Source organism: Phasianus colchicus, chromosome 2 (assembly GCF_987193195.1).
Source record: "Phasianus colchicus chromosome 2, bPhaCol1.hap1.1, whole genome shotgun sequence".
Taxonomy (NCBI): Eukaryota; Metazoa; Chordata; class Aves; order Galliformes; family Phasianidae; genus Phasianus; species Phasianus colchicus.
Genome location: NC_143437.1, coordinates 7,872,622 through 7,899,155, shown reverse-complemented (window position 1 = coordinate 7,899,155; position 26,534 = coordinate 7,872,622). Strand labels below are relative to the sequence as shown.

Here is a 26,534-nt window from a genome sequence, read left to right as displayed (position 1 = left end):
AAAGCAGATGAGCGGCCGGTTATTTTCACAGCATGTTTTCTGCTAGGCTGTGGTGAGGAAATTAACTGAAACGAGGTCTGTGCTACAGGTAGACACAGAGGGACCAGTGTGAGTCCTGGGACACTGAGGGGATACATGAGAGCTGTGGGGACATGTAGGGCCATGGCAAGATGCTGAGGAGACATGTGGGAGACATGGAGACACCGAAGGGACACCGAGGGGGACACTGAGGGGGACACTGACGGGACACGTGAGAGCTGTGGGGACATAAACAGGACATGTGAGAGCTGGGTACACTGAGGCACACCAAGGGGATGCTGAAGGGACACATAAGAGCCTCAGGGGGACACTGAGAGGGACACTGAGGAGATACATGAGAGGCGTGGGGACACAGAGGGGGCATGTGAGAGTGATGGAGACACTGAGGGGGACAAGGAGGGTGACACTGAGGAGACGTGTGAGAGCTGGGTACACTGAGGAGCACACCAAGGGAGAGAGATGCTGAGGGGACATCGGAGAGCTGTGCAGACACCAAGGGGTGCGCTGAGCGGACATGTGAGAGCCGTGGCGACGTGGAGGGGGCCTCCAAGGGGGACTTCAACGGTAACACGGAGGGGTTATGCGTGAGCCCTAGAGACGCTGAGGGGCGCACGTGAAAGCAACGCAGGCATCAAAGAGAATGCTGAGGGGACTCGCGAGAGCCGCGGGAGCTCCGAGGGGGCTTTTAAGGGAGCTGCGGTGACACGCGCACGGCACTGGGGGGCGCGCGGACCGGGGGCGCTGAGGAGAGCGGCGACGGGAAAGCGGCGCTGCCGGCTGCTCGGCCACCGCGCGCTCTTCCCGCCCCCCGCCCGAGCGCCGCCCTCCGAGGCCGGGTCTGGGCGAGCGCGAGCAGGTGGGGCCCGGCAGTAGGGGGCGGGCGGCTAGCGGGACGCACGCAGGGAGCGAGCCGGGCGGCATGGAGACGGCGGACAGCGTGGAGAAAGGAGACGGCGGGGAGAAGGCGGGCAACGGCCACGCGGAGGGCGCGGCGGCGGGCGGCGGAGGGCGGCTGCGGGGCTGCCGGGGCTTCCTGCGGCGCAACGCGCTGGTGCTGCTCACCGTGTCGGGGGTGGTGGCCGGCGTGGCGCTGGGAGCCGCGGTGCGCGGCGCGGCGCTGGGCCCGGCGCAGGTGGCCTACCTGGCCTTCCCCGGGGAGCTGCTGCTGCGCATGCTGCGCATGGTCATCCTGCCGCTGGTGGTCTGCAGCCTGGTGTCCGGGGCCGCCAGCCTGGACACGCGTTCGCTCGGCCGTCTGGGCGGCATCGCCATCGCTTACTTCCTCGGCACCACGCTGCTGGCCTCCGGCCTCGCCGTCGCGCTCGGTTTCATCATCCGACCCGGTGCCGGCGCCTCCGCCCTCAACGCGCCCGGCCTGGGGCTGCCGGGCGCCGTGCCGGCCACCAGCAAGAAGACGGTGGACTCCTTCCTCGACCTCGTCAGGTAGGGCCGCCCCGGGAGGATGATGACAGAGCCGGCGGTGTTGCGAGCTGCCGCGGGGGATCCCCCCTCCTTCCTGCTCCTCCCTCGCCGCTTGCCGGCCGCGCTGCCGTGTTACCGAGGTGTGAATGGAAGCGTTAGGCTGCAGATGCGGGGTTGCGCTCAGCAGGGCGCCGAGCTAAGTCAGGGGTTTTCGCTTTGAAGCTTTGCTCCTTCAGCTGAGAGACTTGCTGGTGCATCTGGGTAAACTGGCAGTAAAAAAGGCTGTATTCAGAAATCCAAGTTTATGCCCTTCTCACCCCGTAGAGAAATAAGATCCGTGGACCCACCCAGGCGCCCATAGGCAACGCTGTATTTCATATCCATAACTTACTCTCTTGCAGCTGAGCCTGACAATTCTTGACAGACCATGCTAAAGACTGTGCGAGTAGGTGGCCTGGCTGCAGAGGTGACATGGAGCAGATAAGCAGTGTAGGCATGTGAAGGAAAACGGCAAAAGGAGGAGTCAGAATGACGGTGACAGCTGGGAAGAAGGTGACTTGTGGTGGCTGTCCCCGCTGCGTCCTAATGCAGCTGATGTAACTGGTGGCTCGTTTGCATGTTGCCATCCTGCACAGAGTAGGGTGAGAAATGGGATGGGGATGCTCCAGTGACCCTCTGGGTGTTGTGAACTTGCTTCTTGCTCTGGTCTGTAAAAGCAGATGGAGAGTTGAGAAGTGTCCTGCTGGTGGTGGGGTTGAGCTCCAAAGGAATGCTCAAAGTGATAAGACTTGGGTAAAGTGTTCTGGTTGTTGAGCGATTTCCTTTGGAAAGTGCAGGTCCGGGGGCCCCTCCCCAGTGCATGCATGGTGACCTTTGAATTCAGCTTTCTCTTCAGCTTTAGGGACAGAGAGCCATCACTGTGCCATCAGCTCTAAAGCTCCTGTCTTAACACAAATCCCTGATGAACCTGAGGATGGAATGAGCTGTGTGTCTTCTGGAAATAATACTTATCTCTCCCATTAAATTCCTTCTTTCTTTTCTTTTTTTTAACCTAATTATTCTTGAAAATGTGGGTATTTTGGTTTGAGTACTGATCTTTGTTATTTCAGCCTTGTCTTCAGTTAAGGAGGCCTCAGCTCTACAGGGCAGAAATGTTGCCTTCAGCACATTTAGATCTTGCAGCATCCCGCTCTGCCTTTCTGTTTTACTTTTGTTCCTCAATTTTTCTATCAGATACAAGGAAACTGTTTTCAGTTGTGTCAGAGGCTCCCTGTGTCCGTTGAGCCTTCAGTGTTTAGTTTCTTTCAGAAAAAAAGATGAAAAGAAGGTACAAGTGGGCAATCTGAGTCCCACAGCCACACTGAAAACACGCTAAACTGGACTAAGTCACAGCTGTGAGTCTGATAGTTACTTTGGCTTCTGTAGAGCTGACACAGGTTGTCCTTTCCCAGGATGCCAATCCTTTCTGCTTTTGGGAAGTTTATTAATGAACGACCAAAGCCATTGCTTTCCACTGTCACAGCAATGTCTGGAGGTCATTTGGATACTTGGCTGCTGCTGAGGTGTTGGGGAGGGCACAACACCAGTCACCAGCTAACATATTGTGCTTTATCAGAGCACTGTGGAACGAATAAGAGCAAATATTTTGCAAGAATCTGTATTGATTCGTCCACACTTCTGATGGGCACTTGTCAAGACTGCGTGTTTAAATAGGGCCAGAGTTTTGCTTTGGCTTCGGTCTTTATTTGCTGATTCAATGAAATCAAACAGTTTTGCAGGAACTTCTGATTCTGTTGAAATTTCTAATAGCAGATGAGCCTGGCATTTCATCTTAGTGAGATCAGTGTTTTGATTAAACTTTATACAAAAGACTTTAGTAGAAAGTCTCACTCATCAAAAAGGAACGTTTCAACAGACTATTTTACAATATTTTCAGTGGAAGAAAAGATCTCAGACGGTGCTGTTCTTTGCCTTATTTTGGGATGAAAATGTGTTTTGAAACCATGGGATTGGCTTTGGGTTGGGAATTCTGTTTTTGTTTTTAATCTGACCTTAGCAGTAACATGGTGAGTGGGATGGGCGTAGCATCATTGGCTTTTTATAGGAAAGGTATGCAGAGGTCCAAGATGTGTGCCTCCTGCAGTAGTGTCAGGGTTTCCTGGGATGACAGATGAGTCTGCAGCATTTACATTTTATTGCTCCTTTTATTGCTCCTTCCTGCCCTTTCTGTCTCCCTGCCAGAGGTTACCAGCTGGGCTGCCAAAAGAAGTACCCACAGCACTGTGAGCAAGCCTGTGGATTACCTCCTAGCGCCGTCAGAGCCGGAGGGAAGACACACAGGAGCTTGAGCACAAGGAAAAGCAGTGGCTGCGTTCTGCTGGCTGGGCTACAGAGCTGAGGGCTAGGATGGACCACAGGGAAGGTGGGCTCTTGTTCAGACACCAGTCACCCCAGTAGCACTTGTTGCTTCAAATCCTGGTTTTCCAGTGACTCACCCAAAGCAGCATCCATGAAGGCGATCTAAGAGTATGCTCTGAAGTCCTGCTCTGGAAACAGCAAAACTGTACTGTTAGGAAAGGAGGGGGAGATGTCAACTTCATAGTGATAACTAGAATTAAGAAGTGGCTGGGAGCAGCTGCAGTTACACAAAGACATGCTAACCACAGTACTGAAGCTGGATGGCTGAAACTTCAGGGTGCTTGCTGAAAAAGGAGAAATAGTAAATGTTACTGCCTGCCTTTGCTTCTGTCATTTTCTGAGCCTGGATCCTCACTCTAAGTGTAGGGATTGCTGACTCAGTTCTGTATGTAGTAAGCATTTGGCTTTTTTGTTTGCGTGCCTACACTGTATTTTTCTAATATTATTTGTAGAAAGCTGATCTTCTCTAGTCCTTTCTTTTGTTCTTTGGTAGTTGCCTTTTACTACTGACTAACCCAGTCATGCTTTATCTCCCAGGCATAGTAGTTACAGACTGGACCCTAAGGGCAGAAAAGTATTAAATACCTGCTATAAGCAAGTAACATTCTCAAGTTTTTTTTGAGTTAAAGCAGAGGCACACGCTCAAAAATAATGTACAAGCACAGTGCGTCCATACAGGTATGAGGAAAAAAAAAAAACTTGTGTGGTAGTGAATGAAAATCCTGAGAAAGAAGGAAAAAGAAAGCCACTTAGTAGAGCAGTCCAAGCTGTGATGTGTTCTGGCAGATTTTCAGATGGCAGTAAAGTTGCTGTCTGTGGACTCTTACCATTGAAAAGACTTCATTGAAAAACAGGAGATAAAGCAGCACAGAATATTTTCCTAATGTTCACCTCATTTAGTCCAGACTTCCTCAGAAAAATGTTTTCCAACAGAAGACTTTTGGCCTTAAAAGTGGAACCTTTGTGTAAGAAGCAATAGAAGAGGAATGCATGTTATTTTAGGGTTTTGTTCTGCTCGCCTGGATTTCCCTTCATGGTTTTGCTGCCAGAGCGAAGCTGTTAGCAGAGCTCTAGCAAAAGAAACATTTAGAAACAGTGATTAACAATAATCCCTTATACATGCAACAAAGGAGTTCCTGTGCCAGCTTTATTCCACAAGGTAAGGAAGAGAGGAATTTGATTGTAACATCAAAATTTATAAGGATGGAAGCTACAACCTCCAAAGTGAAGCTGCACTTGCACATTTGGGATATATTGTGCTTTATTACAGAATGGTAACCCCATTTCCCCTCTGTAAGAGCTCTGACATGGCAAAATATATCCGTCTTTAGCATTTATATATGCTATTCTTTACAGTAGTCAAACAGAAAGTATGCTAATCCTGAAACTTCCGCAGCTGGTACTGTTGCTGTATGTGGTTCCTATTTTAAGTGGATTTGAGATGGTGCTTTCCTGTACTGGGCAGTGTGCTGGTACATGGAGATCTCGTCACCCAGCCCAGCTGCTGCTCCAGCCCCAGCACGCAGCTGTTATGTATGACAGCTGCCTGGTGGTCTGTCTCTCTATTTGATTGCAGCTCAGAGGGGTTGCACAGTCTCCCTCTATCATGTACTTGAGCGTTAGGCTAGAAAAACTTCTTGTCTGTGTAGGTGATGCGGAGAGCAGTGGAGCAGCCGAGGTGCACACTGCCATGATGTCAAGCCTTGCTACGTTGCATCATTCTGCTGCACTCTTTCTGTCACAGCTCTGGGCTGCCTGATCCCAGACCACGTGCAAGGCTCCTTATCACACAGACTCAGGGTTTCTTTGTGGGTGTGCTCTTGCAATAGCACAAGTCTGCTTTGGAGAGCTGATCATGTTCTTTAGCACAGGGCACGGCGGCAGTGTCAGGGCTGCAAGAAACAAGCAGCAGTAGTCAGCAATCCTGTGATAGAACCATGCTGATTTCTTTAAACTCCGTGTCCAAGGTGAGAAACCTGAAGATTTGATCTGTGCAAAAACACTGACTGGCAGATACCTGCATTTAGTTGGCATACCCAGTTACACACCCTTTCTGCGTGCTGGTTCACCTGGCTAGGAGGATGTTTGCACTTCCCTGTGCAACTCCTCAGCTCACCTGGGATTGCTGACTGTAGGGACAGAGGTCTGGTTTTCTGTGGGGCTGTGAGCTTTGCTTGGCAGCACATGCTGGGTGAAGCCCGTGGGCACAGATGAGCCCAGGCAGGTCAGCAGCCAGCTTTTGGCTCTCCCCGAAGCCTGCGGCGTCCTGGCCCCTGTTTTTAGGCACTGGGGTGGTGTTCTTGAACAAACCCGTCTTGGGCAATGAAGCTGAAAACCTGTGGTCTGACTCACCTGTAATTAAGGCTTAATTTAATTTGCACACTAACTGATCTTAGTGAGTGATGAGCATAGTCTTTGCAGTACTTGTGCCTCTGTGATAAGCCGTTTATTTGTTGATTGCTTTTTATGACCTGGAGCACCTTCTTTGTTAAACTTCAGGGTTTGAAACAAAGAGGAGCAAACTTGCAAGGGAATCTTTGTGTTCTCCTGGGCTGCTGAACCGAAATCCAAATGTACAACTTGATCAATTGTCTGAAATGCATATTTCAGTTCTCAGAAACAGGTGCAGTGAGCAGTGCTCCAGGGATAAAGCAGAGTGACAGTGATACGCTCATGTTTGTATAACATTGTGTGCTGCCCTGCACTGGAAGCAAGAACCTGCCCCTTGCCTTCATGTAGCAGGGTTGCTGGCATCGCTCAGTATGTGCCATAAGTATATGCTTGTTGTTCAGTCAGTGTTTAATTACTGGGGCCCGTGCCTGACGTACTGTGTAAATTATGGGCTTTTTGGTTCCTCAGCCACATGGAAGCACTGGAGAACCATATTCTTTAGGCTTTGGGGTTGCTTCTTGTGGTTTGGTTCTGTCAGAATGGAAATGCTGATTTTGAAAAAGTAATTTGATTTCTGCTCGTTTTTCCATCTCGTATTCTTTTTGTCATCTTTGTTCCTTCAAAACCCAGACTATTCTCAAAGAGAAGTAACCACCCTGATTTTGAAAAGCTGAAAGGAAGTATTCTTTCTTTTTTTTTTTCCCAACAACATATTTTCCTTTCCTTTTTTCTTTCTTGGGGGGATTAGCAGGACAAAGCTTGAAGGGAACTCGAGTTCTCTTGGAGGCTGTTTTTATGCAGTGCATGGAACAAAGGATGAGAAGAAACTTCCCCCAATTCTTTTTGCCACAAGTGATAGGCCATAGGTAAGCTCTTCTGTTTTCTTATCAGGAGAATTCACGTGCATCCTTATTGCACTCAGCTGGCAGTATTCTCAGTTCCTAGCCCCAGAATTCATGTCCTTGCCCCCTGGGGTCTTGTTTTCTGCCCAGAGGTGAGCTGCTTCCCTTCCCATTTTGCTTTCTGACACAGCAAAACAAAATGCTGTTTGGCCAGGGGAACACATGCTCTTTACCCACTGCAGGGGGAGAAAGGAAGCGGAGCAGTAAAAAGAACTGGTGAACTATGAAATACAAGAAGCCAGCAATTTTTCTTTACGTACCCCAGTTAATAATTTTTTTTTCTGTAAACTTTGCACCCAGTGTAAGCATTTGGCAGGTTGCACACTGCCCTCTCTGCACAGACTTGATGCTCCATTTGTGTTTGTATGAAGGCACTGCTGAATTCAGATGTTGCAGCTTTCCATCCAAGCTGCCACTGCTTCCATCCATGCCATTTAACTGCTTCAGTGCTTGCAGACAGCTCTGGCCCCTGGCATTGTTCTGCTTTGGCTTGGTGTTCAGGGAAGCCGACCTTGTTGTGTTGAGGGCTTAAGCTGTTCTCTTAGTTGAGTTGTGCTGATTGGATTGTCCTTTGTGGTCATACTGTGGGCAAATGATAATCGTGTGGGTAACGTTAAAAATCTGCCTGACCCTGAAGGCCATAAGCTGTTGCTGCAGCTGGTGTGGCTAAGCCAGGTTGGGTAGCCACTGCTTGATGTGTTTATATAGTATGGTGTCTGATTGCCTCTGATTTCCAGCCTAAATGGGAGTGTGGAGGCAAGTAGGGACTTCTTGTATGAGCAAGAGGAGATGTGGAGATCTTACACCGCTGGAGAAGTGGCGAGACATCTGTTCCGTGCTGCCAGACTGTCTCCTGCAGTCATACCTCACTAATGCCAGTGTGCTTCTTTTTGCAAAAGGAGTTTTCTGAGAGCAAAACACCTCAAATTCATTTTAGAAACTGCAAAAATATTTCATTTTCTTGTTTGTGTTTTACAGAAACCTGTTTCCTGCAAATCTTGTTGCTGCTGCTTTCCGAACGGTAAGAAATGTGTGTGAATTTTGGATGTGAGGTATACTGCAGGCAGACCAAGTGACTTCTGCTATTAAAAAAACAAATAAAACAAAAAGTACATAAAGATGGTGTAGAAAATATCAGAAGTCATACTATTTCTGGTGGGTGGGACTGTTAGAAGCATCTGACGTAGTAATACATCGGAATTCCACAGCAAGTGGTGTGGTTTTGAACAATGCTCCTCAAGAAAAGGCATATTCATGGCCAGTGTTTTGTAGCTCCACCAGAAATGTTCTGTAGGCTGCTCCACTTTGAGCACTGCTTAGGACAATGATGGCAACTCTGCTTTGTGACCAGTAGCTTACATTGTGCCATGACTAGCTGGCAGAGCCATACATGTTTTTAATGTCTCTCTTGCCATTTCTAGTAGTGACATACTGCAAGCACCACTTGCCTTCCACAGGAGGCAGTGCAACAGCATGATGCATGAGCAAGAGCAGGGTAGAGGAAAGGGGAATCCCTTGGCTGCTGCCCAAACCTGGGAGATCAGTGGTCACAGGGCACTTCTCTGTCCCCACATGGTCAAGGAGTTATCACTCTCTTTTCTTATACAAGGCAAGGTCATTTTTTCCACACTGTGATTTTCAGCAGAAGTTCCTGATAGTAACCTCCTTTTTGTGAAATGCTAGGTGATGTAGTCAATTTTATTAATGATCATATCAACAAACACTGAGGTGTTGTTTTTTTTCTTTTTCTTGCAGTATGCAACAGATTATAAGATAGTGCTCAGAAACACTACCTCTGGAAATGTCACGTTGGAAAAGGTAAGGTCACTTCTTAGTGGTTTTTAGCTGTAATGTTTTACTGCACGTCTTAGCAAATACTTTTACTTGTCTGGAACTGAGACACACACACACAGGTCAGGTGAGTTACCTGCAGTCAAACAGGAAAGCAGTGATGGATAAGAGAGTTGGACTCAACTGAGCTGGTGCTCAATACCTGATTTTTAGGCCATGCATTCTTAGACTGAGCCTTGCTTGATCTCAGTATTGATTAGTCCCTCTGCCTAGAATTTCCCAATTTTTTATAGCCTTGAAATTAAGTAGCAATTAAGCTGTCTGTATGTGTCCTTTAGACCTTACCCTCCCCTCCCTTAACAATTTGCAGAAAATGACCTTTTTTTTTTTCTTTAAAGAAAAAGTAAGTTGAGAATTTTCTCTTGGTGTCGAAACTTTGTGTGTGAGATTTTTTTTTTTTTTTTTAATTAGTAACAAGTGGTCTGAAGCGATACAAGTTTTAGACAGAACATCAGAAGTAGGCTGCTATTGCAGTGCGGTGAAAATTAAACCTAATGGACAAAATTGTATTCTGTATGCAGCTCATAGGACTTGCAGCAGTGCTCTGCAGTCTGGTAGTGAAATCCCTCCTGCAGCACAGGGCCATCAAACATCTTCGTTATTGACCAGAGCCAATATATTATAGATCCAGTAATAATTACATTCACCTTGCAGACAGAATGCTACAAAACTGACCCAGCATCTTGCCTGCAGTTTTTCATCTCACTCCGAACAGGCTTATGTGGGGTTTTGGGGAGACAGAACTGTGATGGGAAATGGCTTTTAAGGCTATTTTATGTCTCTCAGATTCAGTCTGACTGTCTGAGACACCAGATATATTGCTTTATTTTTATTATGATTTATAAGTCTCTAGGGCATGTCCTCTGTAGTGTTTGTATGTGTCCTGTAGGGATTCAGATGGGGCTTGCCCTCTGGTTCCACCAGTCTACATAAAAAGCAATTTGTGCACATCTAGAGGGACTCTGGAGCCAATCCCTTGGTGCAGGAGGTGCTGGCCTCGTTACCTTCTCTCCACACATGGTGTGTGAGCAGGCAGTGCAGAGCAGTGTGTTCCCCATCTGCTCTCAGCTCATGGGCTGAACTTCTCCCAGTTCTGCAGCCAGGGTGGTAGGTGGCTTTGATGGCGCAACAAGAGCTGTGCAGGGGAAAATCAGTCCTTGCTTAGAAGCCTGCTATTGCATGGTGAGCGGTCTCACTGGGGAAGAAGGCAGCTGCATCTGCCCAGGCTCTGCCCATGCCTGTAAGATACATTAGCCCAGATCTGCACGCACCACCTCTGTCATGGGTGTGTGGGAATGACTGCAGAGCAGCCATGTGACTCCAGAAGCACACTTTCTCTTCTCCTGCTATTAAACCCTCAGGCAGTACATGCCCATGCAGCCTCGTGCTGCTAAAGCCAATTTTGACATGAAAGGCTGTAACAACATGCACTTAGGCAAAGTGTGGTTGCTTACATCATGAAGTTATTGTTCATTTAAGCAGGAGTAAAGGAAAGGTGAATAAGACTCCTGTTCATCTTCAGTATAAACTGAAGATTAGGCAAAAGTTGTGCTCTTGCCAACCGAGCGCAGATCGGGGCCAGCCATATTCATTGTCCACAGGCTCATCTGTTGAGCACTTGTTAAATGCTTTGGAAAGTGGTAATTTTTCCTCAAGAGATAAGAATGTATTTTTTGGCAATTTAAAATGTGAGATTTTTTTTTCAGTTTTCTTTCATTTTCTTATTTACATGACTAGCTTGATGCTGTACCACAAGTGATATTGTGACTTTGCCACAGGTGTTTGCTTTTGCCCATGGTTATGATGTAAATGTTATTTCCCCTATTACTTTTCCAAAACCTTTTTCAGTTTGTGGTGTGGAACCAGGTCTGAACTTTAATTCTAGAAGATACCCTCCTGTCTCCAGGGAAGAGTGGACTGGAAAAAAAAAAAAAAAAAGCATCATCTCAGTTCTGTTAGCTTTAGTACTGCTCTGACTGTTATTTATGGATAGATGAGAATTAAGTTTGGAAGGGAAGAGTATAGCTTTGGGATAAGATGTAGTTTAACTATCATAGCCATAGAATCTGTGTTGCAGAGAAGCAAGATGGAAATCCTATCTAATGTTTTCTTTCATCAGTGGAGTATTTGATAGAATAGGGGAAATATTTACCCTTTTCCATACCAACGATGCATAACAAAGTTTTCTATTGATTTTTTTTTTTTTTTTCCTACTAATAGGCACTGCCTTCTGTTGCTGATGATATGAGTAGAGGGGCACGTAGATTCTGCTAAGCCACATTCTTTTTTGTTGTTTCACATGCTCCCTCATGTTTACCTAGCTTTTATGGCTACATCCTCTCTCCAGGAGGCCATGAGAGACGCTGAGTTCCTCCTGAGGCAGTAGTAAAAATACACAAACTGCTGGTTGCTCTTCTTCCTCACATCACATGGCTGCATTATCTTTTCAGCCACCTAGTCCTGAATTAGCTCAATGTCAGCAGTTGTTTCCTTAATATGCATCTTGTTTTAAGAGCTGAAAAACAATAGGATCTTCAGAGGGATTCAAGGACCAGAAGAGGTCTGTGAGTCTTTCTACCAGGGCACATAATTTCAAGCAAACAATAACGTGTTCTATAGTTTACCCAGCAACAAAGCTCTCATTAAAGCTGTTTTTGTTTGATGTCCACGATGCTGCTTGGTTTGGCAGCTCCTTTGGGGTGATGGACTCTTCTGTTAGAGTACAAAAAGGCTGTTCAGCATCTGCCAGTTTTTGAAGCTGGGATTGAGAGGATCTTCCGCTCAGGATTTACTGCTGGATTTCTTCCACTGCTGCAAGGAGGTGAAATTCCCTGAATACATTAGATTGCTCCTGAAAATTCCAGGGCACAATTTCTGCCTAAATTTGCAGAGATGTAGGTGATGGGGGAATACTGTGTGTTTTTAAGAAATTGGCTCAAAAAGAAGAAAATAAGCGCACGACCTGAAGGTAGCTTGGACACAATGACAGCGAATAAAGTGAACCAGCTAAGAAGTTTTTGGTGGCTGTACACAGAATCCTTTCTCTTGTCACCGAGAACTCTTTGGTCCGCAGATTGCAAGAAATTAGCTGCAAGGGCTCATAAGTGTGAGTGCCTAGAAAAGAGCAGCAACAAAGATGGCAGTGCTGGGTGGACATCAGACATCTCTGAGGACAAGAGAGGACTAAACTCTGTGTTCTTGTTTTAGAGAGTGATGAGGTGAGGGAGTTTGGGATGGATTACCCAGTTTATGCACAGTAGGTCACTGTGAATGGTAAGATGAAAGGTGAGAAACCACGTGTCCTGGCTCTATCTAACTGGAGGTTCTACTGTTCCTCGTCCTCCTCTAGCTTCCCAAGACAAAATTTGGCAAGCCCTTTGGCTCTGAAGAAGGCAGAGTGACTGAATGAGCTAGAAGACCTCTGAACTACTCTAATCAGGGAAATGGTGTTCCAAACTGGGCATAAGGAGCTCTAGCTCAGTCCTGCTCTGTGTCCCTGTATGCCCTACACAGCTGGTGGGAAGCTGCCTGATCCTCTTGCAGATTGAATTGCTGTTTAGCCTTGTTCCTGGGACCAGAGCTTTGAGAAGTCCAAATGGTAGCGGGTTGCTAGGCTCCAGGCTCATGCTGCTGCATTTAATGAGCTGGGAAGAGCAGTACTCCAGCAGAAGAAGTTTAAAGGGCAGAGATGCTTTGCAAAACATTGGTATAAGTAGTGTCATGAAATTCTCTGCTCTGGTAACATCCAGGTCAGGATGCCTGGCACTTTCAGCAGCTTGAAACATTGTGTTTGTGTTCCATAGCAGGGTTGGATACTGATAATTTTTTTTTAAACTTCTCAATGAGAACCGAAACAAAAAGACCACTCAGTGTTTTTTTTTCTTTTATAAAAAACATTTTTTTGAGGTAGAAAAAAAATTGGACCCATTTTATTCCTGGCAAGGATTTTCATATTAGCCTTATATCAAGTGAACCTGATATAGAACCATTAAGGTTGAAAAAGACTAAGATTATCAAATCTGACCCTAACCCATCCCCATCATGCCCACTCAGCAGCAGTTTAACCTTCGCACTGGTATGTTTTTGTGTGTAATTTGTTTTATTCCCTTCTGTGCAGTTCCTTGTTTCCACCTGTCACTTAGAGACAGTCGAGTTCAGCAGTATATTTCCAGTGAAAGAATCATCTCAGGCATGTTACTTTTATTCTGATCTATAGCAGATCAGGATCCTGAGTTCTTTACTCAGTATTCATTTTAAGCTTTTAGCTGAGAACGCGCTCTTCTTTCTCAGTGTTGAGTTAGTGTCTATTTTAACCAAAGAACCAAAGCTTGTCCATAAGCCTGATCTGTTTTAGGAGCCCATCCAAATAAAAAAAAATTGACAGGTAGAGTTTGTACTGCCAAGTTGGGGAAAAAGAGCGTTTGTCAAAGCAATTGTATTTTTATGAAGCTAGGAGAATGCTCACTCAGTTCACAAGATACTGCTTTGCCAAACGAGTCTCAGTTCTTGAGAAGCAAGCTGTGAGCAGACTTGAGTAAACTCAATTTTGTGGATAGGTGGATCCTCTTTTTTTATTCCCCTCCTTGTACCATACAGCTGTGTGATTTTAGAGAAGGAGAGCGAGCAGTATCTCTTCTTTGTGTCTCCATGGCTGACATGGATTGATGAATGAGCAGCTTTCCTCAGTTTCCTACCTTTCTCTGCCTTTTTTTTCTCCTTCTCAGTTCTTACTGTTGACTGTTTACTCATGGTTTTCACCTTGGTATGAATATTGCACTAAAGTAATGGAGCCAGCAGTTTTTGAAAAGATTCCTCTCAGATGTGTCAGGTAAATAATAATAGAGTATTTGGAACCAGACCACTGAAAGCAACTCTCAGATGTGATTTGTTCATGCAGTAGAATGTCATAGTGCCTACAACAAATGACACCTGGAATGAGCAGAGCTAGGAAGTCAGCGTAGCCAATATCCGCCATCTGCACCCACAGTATCTCACAGACCCATCATCATAAGGAAACTGAAGAAAGTTTCAATCTTTTAACCATTGTTCCACTCTTACCCTCTATTTGCGTGACTGCTGTCTGTATTGTTTCACATCTGCAGTGGAGCTTGTCCTGAGCAAACTGTGAGGTTTCCTATTCAGCTTGCTGAGAACGCATGCATTGTATTAGAGTATAAGGAGAGGTTGTGGCAGGCCCTTTCTCTCTTCAGTAAATCCATGCCAGCTGGAACCAAGGAAATTTGTACTGGGGCTAAATCCAGATCTTGTTTGGTTCCCTTCAACTGTGTAATGCATTTCCATTCTGCAGTGCAGAGCTGTCTTGGGTAAAATGCTGTCCTTCCCAAAATAGGTTTTGCATGTTGATTTTGGGTCAGCTAACAGAAACAAAACAAAGTGGCTCTTTTGTTGGGGTTTGTGCCAGTCTCACACCTACCAAGCCTTCTTATTTTGCCTCTACAGATCCCCGTTGGTACTGAGATTGAAGGGATGAATATACTGGGACTGGTGCTCTTTGCTCTGGTTTTAGGAGTGGCACTGAAAAAGCTTGGCCGGGAAGGAGAAGATCTCATTCGCTTCTTTAATTCATTCAACGAGGCAACTATGGTCTTGGTTACCTGGATTATGTGGTAAGTGTGGGATTGCATGTACATGTGCAATAGAATATTATGCTTAATTTAGGAATCTCAGTTTTTATTCACCTCTCCAGCTTTTTCATACCAGATCCCTCACTAGCACAAAAGCAAAGGTTATGCTGTTACTCTGTAGGGTATTTTCTACTTGTTTCTGACCTGTGATTAGATAATCATGCCTAGCTAGGGTATCAGATAGCTGCTAAAAATCCTGTCCTGAACTCCATTTTTATTAGTTAAAGAAGACATTTTGTTTCATAACAACATAAGCCTGTGGCTAGCTGCCATTGTGTGCCTAATGGTGTGGGGTTTCAGTGAATAAATGAGGTGTGAGCAAGGGGGGAATGTAGCCATGTGAAAGCTAGGGATGTGTGTGACTGGAGTGCATCTGCAGATGTGGTGCAAAACGTGGTGCCAAACTGTGTACTTGCAGGTTTATGCCTTAATTTTTCTGTTGGTCAGATGGTTTCTTGTACTGACCTGAAACATACCCAATGAGATCAGAAGATAGCTCCACTCACTGTTAAATAGTTTGAGAAGAACTCTGCCAAATGCAACAGAACAGAGTGCCATGTGTCCACTTGATTCACAGAGTGACTGAGAACCTAAATTCCTTTGCTCAGATTGGTCTCCATCCTGCTGAAATAGTAATGCTGGATATTGAGTGTCCATCATCATGTTACCTGCAGATCTTGAAGTCTCTGTTCTTGTTCTAAGATTTTGTTTTTCTGGGTGAAGCAAGGACAAGAGATATTAGCAATCAACTGCTTGTTTCTTGCTTGTGCTTCTCTAAGGATGCTTCTCTCTTTCTCACTTCCAAGAGTAAGTCTTTCCTAAAACTGTTTTTCTTTCTTGCCTATGAATGAGCAAATCCATTATTTCACTCCCTTGAAGGCCAGACACATTTATGTTGTGAATGTTGCTCTGGCAGATCTCAGTTCCTGTCATCCAGCAAAAGCTTGTATATTAGCAACAAGGGAACACTGAATTTTTCGCTAGGCAAGAAATCAGCGGTTTCAGACCACCTGAGCTCTGGTGCAGGATCACCCACCAGCCTCCTGTTCAGGTTTTGTCTGTCTTGTAAGATGAGTCTAGGCCTCGGAGCAGTAGTGTGGTTCTTGAGCAGGTGGGAGGTTCTAGATTCCTCTTGTGGAAACCAATGGTACTAATACACCATATGCAAAGACATAAATGTTTGTGAGTACAGTCGGTGAACAAATGAATTATAGGGTATTTATCACTCTCTTTCTAAAGCTATTTTAGAAAAGCTATGAAGTTATCTTAGCAAAAGTGTATTTTCTCCATTCTTCATTTTTGATTCCAGTAATTTTCCTCCCTCTAAGAAAGAAGCAGAAATGTTTTGAGGAAAAAAAACAGAACAGATTTTGCATGGGCAGATCTCTGTTATTTGCTGTCCTGAAAGTCTGAAAAATTTGAAGTCTAAAAGTAGCTTATGTCTCTTACTCTTAAATGTAATTCCTTGGACACTGAATGCTGATAAGAGGCAGTTCTTGTACTCAGCTGATTACAGTGCTAACACTTCAAGCCAATCAGTTGGTATGTAATCCTTTACTTTGTGGATTATTGGGGCCACAGCTGCCTCTCAACACTAGTGCACTATAGTCCTTACTACTTCTCTTTCCTTTCTTAAGGTTCTTGTGCCTTCCTGATACTGATCCAAAATATGTCCAGCTGTGTGTACTTCCCAAAGGATACTTTGGAATTGGTAAAATTGTACCACCGAGAGGGTAGGCTGTGCTCTTTTGTAGTTCCATTCAACAGCCTTTCTTGTCCTTAGCAGCACTTAGGTCTTAACTTCCATTTCTTCTTCTCCAGCCTCCCTCTTCAAAGGGAAGGATCTAGCCACAGGTTCAAGTTCAGTGTTCATGTTCGCAGAGCTTGTACAGGACTGGGGCTCAGATAGACCTGGCAGATCTGGCAGAGGCTGAGAGGTGAAGTTTGACAAGTCCTTCCAGGGATTCAGCCAGTGGAGGCCAGAGCAAGGATGCTCACATTGATCTGGGACACAGTGAGGTGCAGAACAGAGGCGTTGCAGACCTGGTAGAGGCAGGCTAGGAATAAGTGGTTGATCTTGGCAGCCTGAAGGTTTGCATGTTTCCATACCTTTAAGTGCTTAACTAAACCTTTCGTTTGTTCTGGTTCCACAAATCAGTCTTGCTGAACATAGGCGTTGTGTTATAGGGGAGAGTGGGATAAAAGCATTCATTCCTGAGATGTGCAAGTGAATCTGTTGCAGCTGTGTGTCTAGGACAGGGTGCTGGAGATCTAGTTAGTCTGACCTTTTAGTGTTTCTTAGTTTTAGATGCAGGAATAGGTAGAGATGCTCAGACGTAAACTTTCCAAGTATGACTTTGAAGGAAATGAGATTGGATCTGGAGTGATTTCCATAGTTTGCTTAGTAGCTGTTATGCTGCATGTACAAGGGCAGTTCCAAGCCAGAGGTGTGGCTGTGGCAAATGCAGCCCTTCCCCCTGGAACAGTTCCAAGCATTTCTGACAAAGGAAATGTCAAACAAATGCTGACGTCCTGAGACATTTCTAGATAGGGGAGGTGGAAAAATGCATACGTGGCTGTTGACTTGAGGGAGGCACTGGAAGCCTGGTCATTGGACTTAGTGTTGTAAATAGCCAAGTTACTTGCTTTCTTTGTCAAGCGCATCAGCAGCCCTTAGCTGAGCTCTGCAGTATGGCTCACTAGTATAGGGATAGCTTTTTTTTTTTTCCTGCACAGAATGTGTTGGCACCCAGTATGCCCACCATTTTAATGACCTAACTTCATACTTCTGCTGGTGGTCACAGACTGCATAATATGCCACTCTTCCACTCCTTTCTTTGCTCCAGTCACATACTTCTTTTTCTTTCCTAACATCTGCCTTCCCTTCAATAGTGACCTTAATTTTGATGTTTGCCTGCCTTCCTCTCCAGTGCACTAAAAGACTACCTGAGTGTCATGTTCCAGTAGGTTCAGACAGCGCTTCTACTTCTTGCCTAGATTCCTTTCTTCATTTTCCTAGATATCTCTTTGAGTGTCTGGGAGATTTTTTTTTCAGTTTGACTGTTTGCCTTCCACCAAGCAAACATGTAAAAGAGGCCTTCCAAATTTGTGTAATCTGAGTGTGTGGTAAGTAAGGTGCTGACCCTCAGTAGGAGCGGCACGTTCTTTAGAAGACCATTATCTCTAGAAGGGAGAACATGTTTTTCAAGGTTTTTTTCTTTACACTTAATGACAGACAGTATTTGTTTATGCAGGTATGTACCTATTGGTATTATGTTCCTTGTTGGGAGCAAGATTGTGGAAATGGAAGATATTGTGCTTCTGGTGACCAGTCTGGGAAAATACATCTTTGCCTCTATACTGGGCCACTTCATCCATGGAGGGATCATTCTGCCACTCATTTATTTTGCATCCACACGTCAAAATCCGTATCGTTTTCTCTTAGGACTTATCACACCATTTGCCACTGCTTTTGCCACTTGCTCCAGGTGGGTTTCTCTGCTTCTTTGGGGAATATATGTGTCTGGGAATATACACTGTAATTGTCATTGTAAGCTACTTATATCTTAATACCAGAATGTGTTTAGTTTTAGGTGAAAATATTCCTAACATTGCAAAAAGAGGTAACTGAGCATAGAGTTTCACTGCTCTCAGCAGCCTGCTAGACAGGAAACACTTATAATTAGGTGTTGAAAACAATTCCTCAAGATATTGATAATGTGTAGCATGATGCTGAGTTGGAAATTTGGGCATGAAGAGGTGAAAGCATTTGTCTTAAGATCTTGCCAGCTTTCAGTATTAAGTAAAGCAAGGGGTCAATAGTGAGGGAGTTTGTTTTGAGAAGTTTAGTTATCCAAGTTCAGCAGAATTGAACAACAATCTGGAACAACTTTAGCCTGATTTTGTATGAGCAAAGCAGGTTTATTAGCTAGCGTAAAGTGACTTAGCATTTTTAATTTCAAAGATCTGGCCTTATCAGCTTTTATTTGTTGTAAAGAAAGATAGCCAAATTATCAAGCATGTCATTTAACCTTTTCCCAAGAGGCTAACTCTGGACCAAAGATCATGAATGTATAAATGAATATTTAAAAACATTTTGAGTCATTTCCAAAAGAAGCAGACACATGACTGTCACAGGAGCTGAGTTAAACATGAAATAGGAGAAGGTTTGTGAAGGAAGCCATACAATTTATAATGCAAGAAATAAATCCAGCAGTGATTGTTTCACTTGCCTGTCCATTTGAGAAGGTAATAGTACAACACCAAGAGATTACTGTTGCAACAGCTGTATTTATATTTTGCATGTATTGCTGTGTTTTCTGTTTTGAGACCTTATCATTCCACAGCTGTGTTACGCTGCATACTGTTAGGTCTTGAGTTCTTCATCTTGGAGATTAGAGTCCTTACCAGCTATTTCTGTTTAGAAGGAGATTATTGAATACTGCTGCTCAAGACCAACAGGGAGGGACATAGCTATTATGAGTGAGGGACTACAAAGTGGCATCATCATCTTGACACGCTGTTGTGCAGCATGTTACAAGCATGAACAGTCATGAGGCAGCGGATTTGCTACTCAGCACCCCTGGTGCTTTGTGTTTGACTTCTTTCTTGCTCTGTTTTTCTAGCTCAGCCACTCTCCCATCAATGATGAAGTGCATTGAGGAAAACAATGGAGTCGACAACAGGATCAGCAGGTTTATCCTTCCTATTGGTGCAACTGTGAACATGGACGGAGCTGCTATTTTTCAGTGCATGGCAGCCGTGTTTATTGCTCAGCTGAACAATGTCGACCTCAACGCTGGGCAAATCTTTACCATTCTGTAAGTTGCTTGTTATTGTAACCACATCCTTCTGGCCCCCAGATGCATTAAAGCCTGTGGTCTCCCTGTTAATAGCTAGCATTTATAGTTTGCATTCCATGTCTCTGACTTAAAGCTTGCAAACTGCTATGAAGCATAATGATAGGGTGATTAAAGGATGGAGTCTTGCAAGCTTTATAAGATCGACCAGAATCTCTGTTTAATAAAAGGTGGAACCTGGGAGGAGTAATGAAATTATGAAACAGACTTTGAACTGTTTAAAGCTGCTCCTCACATTGAATTCCTCTCCTTACTTAAGGATCTCCTCCCACTCCACTTGCCATTAAGCTGGGTAATTATGGCATGCTGCACTACCAAGAATGCTACCCTCCGGATGTCCTAGAAAATCCTTCTGCCAGCTCCCCAGTTCCTTTTGTTTCAGTTTCATACTCGAGACTGCTCCTGCATGCCTCTCTGCCCTTACTACCACTTCATCACTGGTTTCCCAGCTCAGACCCATGACCATCCCCCTTCTGCTCATTATGCTTTTCCCCATTGTACTGTACACTGCCTTAGTCCTGCTTCTTTCTCTAAGACTCTCCTCTCTATGCCTGGAACATCCTTGCAGGTCCAGTGTCCCATGAATTGTACCATCCTCTTTCATTCCCTCCCCCAAATCCAATAATTGAGGATCTTACAAGGAGTTTTAAGCCCTCACTGTGCCAAGAAGTCATGGGCTCTATCCACCATACACCTTCTCACATTTTCTACCTTCCCCACCCAGGTTTTATTTCCTCCTTTACTGCATTTCTCAGAATATTGTTTGTCTATTTAAGGCAGGGCTGGAATATTATTTTCTTTGCAGATGGCCAAATTAGCTTTTCGTGTACTCATAGTGAGTCAAATGTTAACGCAAGCCTGAGAATTATCCAGTGATAGCTCAAGGGAAAAACAGTTGCAGACATCTTCACACCAAAAGGTGTGTGATTCATGTCCATTGCACGTGCACTGCTTAAGGATCTGTTTGAATGCAGGTGAGGCACAAAGAAGGGACAGTGCTATTAGTATGCATCTGTGGACGGCATACTTGGACTTTTGAGGCTAGATCTTAAAGCACATCAGTCCTGGTTAACACATGGGTTTTCATGCCTTGGGCAGAGCTTCAGCATAGTCCTAGCTCAGCAGTGGGATTGTGTTTCTCCCTGTTGTGAAGCTAGTCTGGGATACTTTATCCTCTGTGCATGGCACAGTTCACCTTTATACATTTGGAGAGTGAAGAAAGCATGTATTCAGCATCTTTGAACCAATGAATGACTTGGAAACGGATGTGGTATTAACATAGTGAGAAATAATTTGTTTGTTTTTTTTTCCTGTTCTGAAATGTTATTAAAGACAGGTAATTCGTTACCTTGGTAGCTGCTGTGGGTGTCTGCTGAGCAACTGTATTCTATATCCATTACTGTGCCTCAGCAGGCAGGAAAGGATTTGCCTGGGAAGCAAATGATCTGTGTGTCCCTCGCTGTGGAGTTTGTTTACAGTTCCTAAAGTAGGGAAATGTGTGACGTAAATGTAGAAGAGGAGTGCTGCAGGGCTTGTACTAACCAGAAACAAAATTGATTTGCAGTGTCACAGCAACTGCATCCAGTGTGGGTGCAGCTGGGGTTCCAGCTGGAGGAGTCCTCACCATCGCTATTATCTTGGAGGCCATTGGACTTCCCACCAACGATCTCTCCTTGATATTAGCAGTGGACTGGATTGTGTAAGTATTTCAGATCACATGCATGTGCTGTTACATGACATGTTCAGCTGGAAACATGGTTCAGGGTAATCCAAGTGTGGTATAAAATAAAACCCTACTAGTTGTGGCTCTCTGCAGTATGGGAAGCTCATGACAGGTGATGGAGAATGATGAATATGGTGGTTCTTTCTCAACTAATTTAGTGTGCTAAAATCCCCGTTCAGTATTTTTTACTGAGCCTTTATTGAATTCAATTTCAAGTTTCAGTTCCCTCCAGAGGATTGTTAAGTTTGTTCAAAATATTGCTGGAAATTAGTTGGATATGAAGAAGGAAGGGAGAAAAGGAAAACAGCCTGAATAGTGATGGAAAACAGATGTGTGATGCAACCTTCACCAGAAGCAGTTGCCAGCTGTTGTTTGAACTATAACAGCAAGAGACCAGTCACAGCACCAGCACAAGTGTCAGAGCAGGGCAGGTACACAGTGGGCTTGCAGCATTCATCACAGCTGTGTTTGATGTCCTGGCTGGAAGACGTTTCTGGGAATCACGAGTTCAGTACACAATATTACCACCTTTTCTTTCCATCTTCTGGGAAAGGTCTAGGAAGTTAGACCTTTGCTTGGTTCCTTCTCCCTCTCCCATTTTCCTCCTTGAAACACGAGCAATTATCTCCTATCTGGCTCTGTTTGGAAAAGCTTATTTCACCACTCAGTTATGTCCTCATTAAAGCCTAAATTTACTTTCTATACCACCTAAATCAGATTAAGGAAAGCCTAGAAAATTTACTTTAAGTACTGGGGAGCCAGCCAATAATACATGATGACAGTAAATGCAACATGCAGATGATTTCTTATTGCTTATATGAGCTCTGTGGAAAAGGGGCTCCCGGTTCTTCTCAAACAAGCCTGTCTGTCTGTAGTCTCTAAAAATACTAGGGAATTGAAAGTTTGTAGAATACTGACAAAAAATCAAAATGGGAAGGCTTCTCCGAGCACTCAACACGCTTGTACTTTAAATACTGGTGAATTAAGCTTGATGTGATAATTTAAAAGCATACACTGCTTTCAGGCCATCTAGTTGGGTAGCGGGCTGCAAGTGCTGGTCAGCAATGGTCAGACAATCTGAATCCCCCTTGAGATTTTTTACACTTAGTAGTTTTGGGGGCACTTCCTCATTTAGATGTACATAATCTCTGCCTCTCTCTGTAAGGATGGCCTGCTCTCACAGAAGACATGGAAATTAGTTTGTGTGAGGGCAGTCTTGAGTTTCCAAGGCTGGGTTAGAGGGCAGCTCTGTTATCTTCTTCCCTTCCTGCACCAACACAAATCTATGAAGCTCACTGCATAATTCTTTCTTGCTGTCACTACTTGGGTATCAGCCATCTCAGGAGAGACTGGCAAAGCAGTGGCCATCCCTTTGTGTTCCTTCTTCCTGACGAACTGCAGTGCTGGTTGTGCTTTCCATAAGCTGTATGTACTCAGAACTGCCTGATTGCATGACTGAAATTTGCTGTTTGTTCCTGTCTGGATTGCCCTTAGCCTGTGTCACGCTGGCTACTTCTTAAAATATGTAGTATCCCTCTGTGGTCAACTGTGTTGTTCTAGTTCAGGAAGTTAGCCTGGTAACAAAAATGGGGAGGAGGGACAGAAGAGTCCTTTATCTTGTTTTAAAGTCAGACATTTAATTACTAAAGAGGATCACAGTTACAAATTAAGCATATGCTGAAGTTATGCTACAGAATGACTAGCAGAAATCTCAAGAAGCACGTGAAGTTGTTCTTTGAGTTATAACCCTCCTCTGTTCAATCCTGAAGCACACTAGAATTGCACTGTAGGACTAAAGATAGGAACAGATGCTCGTAGTGAGAAATGCAGGGAACACAGTCATTCTCTGCTTTTGGAAGGACACCTTAAATAGTTAAGTTACTAGATTTTCTATAGTTAAGAAAAAAAAAAAAGTTGAGTGTTATGAATTATCTTCTGGATAAGCCTAAATGAAATTCCAGCTCAGAACTTGCATTTGAAACAAGCTGGCCTGGAGAAGGAGAAGAAAGTGGGTTGGGAAAAGAAGGATGTCTGAGAAAAAATAGTAACATTACAGCAACCTGCTGAGAAACCAGATCCAGCTGATTGCAAGAGTTGGGATGGCTTGAACCAGTTCCAGTGCACAATCTTAGTTCTGAAATGGGAATAATATTTCTGTAGAAAATACCTACGGGTAACAACATCTTCCTTCTCTAGGTCCATTAGTATTTGTGGATCTGCAGGGAAGAATTTGGCCCCACTTACTGTGTTGTAACTCTCTTAAACTTTTTTTTTTGTTTTTAACCTTATCCAGGGACCGAACTACCACAGTTGTGAATGTGGAAGGGGATGCCTTAGGAGCAGGTATCCTCAATTACCTGAATGAAAAAGAAAAAAGAGAAAAAGAGCAGGAGCTAAAAGAAGTCAACGTAGAAGCAGTTGCTAACAACAAATCTGAAGAGGAAACGTCGCCTTTGGTAACCCACAAAAAACAAGTCTCCAACACAACCAGTACAGCAGACACTGAATCCAAGGAATCAGTACTGTGAACTAGAAGCTGTTGGTCAAACACGTCTTAGAGGTGGACCAGGGACTTGTTATTGCACCTAGACATTTGCAGTGCTAGCAAGGGCTGGGCAGCTCTTGAAAATTTTCAGTTCCAGTCTGTTTTGAAATTTGCTGGCTTGGGGAAGGGACGGAGGTGGGCTGGGAAGAAAAGGGGTGATGAGAAAGAACACACACTTTGTAATAGTATTTTGATAATTTTCCTATGTATACGTGTATATATGTGTTGCACATACACACGTATACATGTAGCTGAAAGCAATGCCAATTGAAATGTCTGGTTTTACAAGAGATCTGTTAGTAAAGGCTTATATGGGTTGGATATGGGGAAGCAGCCAACCCAGTAAGTGCTTATGGTAGGGAGAAATTAGTAAGCTTATTGTGCTGCTGTTTGAATGGAGATACAGTTCAGAAACTCCACAGTAGGTGAGAATGTTTCTCAAGTTTAGCTTTTGTCCTGGAAACTCTTACTGACAATTACACACACAATATGGAGCAACATTTTTCTCCCACTCCCCTTCCTTTCCTGTTCTCTGATCACTTAAAAACATCAAATATAACCTGGGAAGTAGGGTGTGGGTTTTTTTTTTTAATGTCATATGTGAACAAGTCACGAGGAGGTCCAAATCTTGTTCCATTCCCCCACTACATTGCAGCTTTCTTGCCTTTTGGTGAGTAATTCTCAAACTCTGGGACCAGACAAAGGAGATATTTGTGCAGATCAAGGGCTGGCTTTCTCCTCCCCTCTTAGCAAGCTGTTGAGAAAAAAAAATCCAGAGGAAACACAAATTTTGTTAAAGTAATCCCTCTGGGGCTAAAAAAAGAATGTGGAGTCTGTTCCAGTATAAATATCTCTAAAAGAAGCTTGTCTGTGACAACATCAAGAAGTCAGTTCCCTTCATGAAAACACACATGCACGTTTGCTAGCACGCCACGTCCTGCTTATGTTTGTATAACGGGTCAGTCCAAACAAATTAAGTCATATCCCTTTTCCAGCAAAATTGTACAGGGAGGAAAAAGATGTGAACACACATGTGGGAACTGACAACAGACAAGTCTGACTGTTAGCTTGAAAGGGGAAAAAAGGAGGTGAATTTCTAACCTGATGTAGTTCAGTGATCTTTGAGTATTGGGACAGCTGTATATCATTCCTGCTAGGAATTTGGTCTACTATAAATGTCCTTTTGGTGGCAGTTTACATTTAATTCTAGGTGGTGCTGGGCCAGGGTAATGCTAAATGGCAGGTGGTAGCCTTTGCTTGGGGCTGACCCAGGTGCTCCTGGATTCTGGCTCTACCTTTTTCCTCTACCACATGCTTCGTGAATTTGCACCCCCCAAACTTGCTTGAAGTCCAAAAAACATTGCAAAACTGCTGATTTCTCTTGGCATTTTGGTCAGGAGGTAGTTACAAAGTGATGGCTGTGCATAAATGCTAAGATTTGCCCTGGCCTTGTGGCACTTTCTGTTGGCTACTTTAACAAGGTGAGTGCATGTGGTCAGTCCTCCATACTGTTAACTCAGCAACATATATTTACACTTTGCTTTGGTATACAATTATGATAAGTCTCCCCTTGTTTTTTCTCCCCTGTTTGATTGAGCTTCAGAGGAAGCTATCTTGAAAAGGTATCTGGTTGCTGATGTTTATGGTCACGGCATTAGGAAGAGGCAGCTCCAATTTTATAGCAGCAGCAGCAGCACCAGCCTTCATTTGCAAAGCATCTTTCCTGGTAAAGGGACTCGGTGAATTTTGCTAAAAGGTGCTCAGAATGAGATGTGGCCACCTCTGAGGGAGAACACAGTGAGTGTGTTGTTACTGGCTGTTTAATTGTGTGCAGCAGCACTGTGCAAACAAAGTAGGCGAGGGTTAGTCAGCCCACTGCAAAACTGCAGGTGGAGTTTCTTTTTAACCAGTTTATTTATAATCATGTCCACAAAATTTGATCAGTCCTCATCTTGTTTTAAAAATGGAAGGAGACGGACATTGTTCTCTAGGGCTGTCCTCTGCCTGGTATTTACTATTTCATTTTTAGCAGATCAAGACCTGCTGAAACTTTGCATTTCCTCCCATTAGAGTCATCTCAACTCCTTTCAACTCAGGAAACCAGAAGCCGGCTTTGTAGCTGGCAATGAGAGTCCTCAGAGTAAAGGTATTTTGAAAAATGTTGGAGGTTTAAAAAAAAAATTATCAGGGTTCTCATCAACCCTCTTTTTTTATAACAAATATTTAATGTTTCATGGAAAACTTTGACTGCACCAGAATGCCAGAAACCGTGATTTTAAAACAGTACGTGGATATTTTGGGGGAACTGAAAATCACAACTGTTCCCTGCAGGCTGGATTCTGTAGTTGGATTTTTATCTCCCATCAGACACTTAGCTCTTTTGATGCTCTCCCTCACCATGACACATGCAGTTCAGTTGAGGACACAAGAGCAGGCAGCACCCAAGTGAAGCGTCAGGCAAGATTTGAGAAGTGAATGTTTCTCAGTTTTGATTTTTCATTCCAAAGCTCGTGTTGTCAACAGATGCATAAGGGGTTTGTCCAAAGGCTGGGCTTCCTCACAGGCACCACCTAGCCACTGCTCTGCTGATATTCCTTCCCTGTAGTGCTGCCACTTGATTGTACCTTGTCCCTCTAGCGGGATGCTGTGGGATGTTCTTTCTGACAGAAAATGATTAAATTAAAGCCAGTTATCTCAGATTTGTCTTAATATTTTTCACTAGCAATGCAGAAAGTAAAC

At 44.3% G+C, this 26,534-nt stretch overlaps 1 protein-coding gene across 1 annotated transcript; it reads left to right on the top strand.

Moving 5' to 3' along the window:
• The first annotated feature begins 791 nt into the window (after positions 1 to 791).
• On the top strand, positions 792 to 26,011 carry SLC1A4 (solute carrier family 1 member 4). The gene is made up of 8 exons (XM_031599421.2): positions 792 to 1,482; positions 8,151 to 8,193; positions 8,928 to 8,990; positions 14,484 to 14,650; positions 17,923 to 18,156; positions 19,294 to 19,488; positions 21,092 to 21,226; positions 23,544 to 26,011. The coding sequence occupies exons 1-8, from the start codon at positions 959 to 961 to the stop codon at positions 23,776 to 23,778; spliced, it is 1,596 nt and encodes a 531-aa protein (XP_031455281.1). The 5' UTR covers positions 792 to 958; the 3' UTR covers positions 23,779 to 26,011.
• Positions 26,012 to 26,534: the final 523 nt, after the last annotated feature.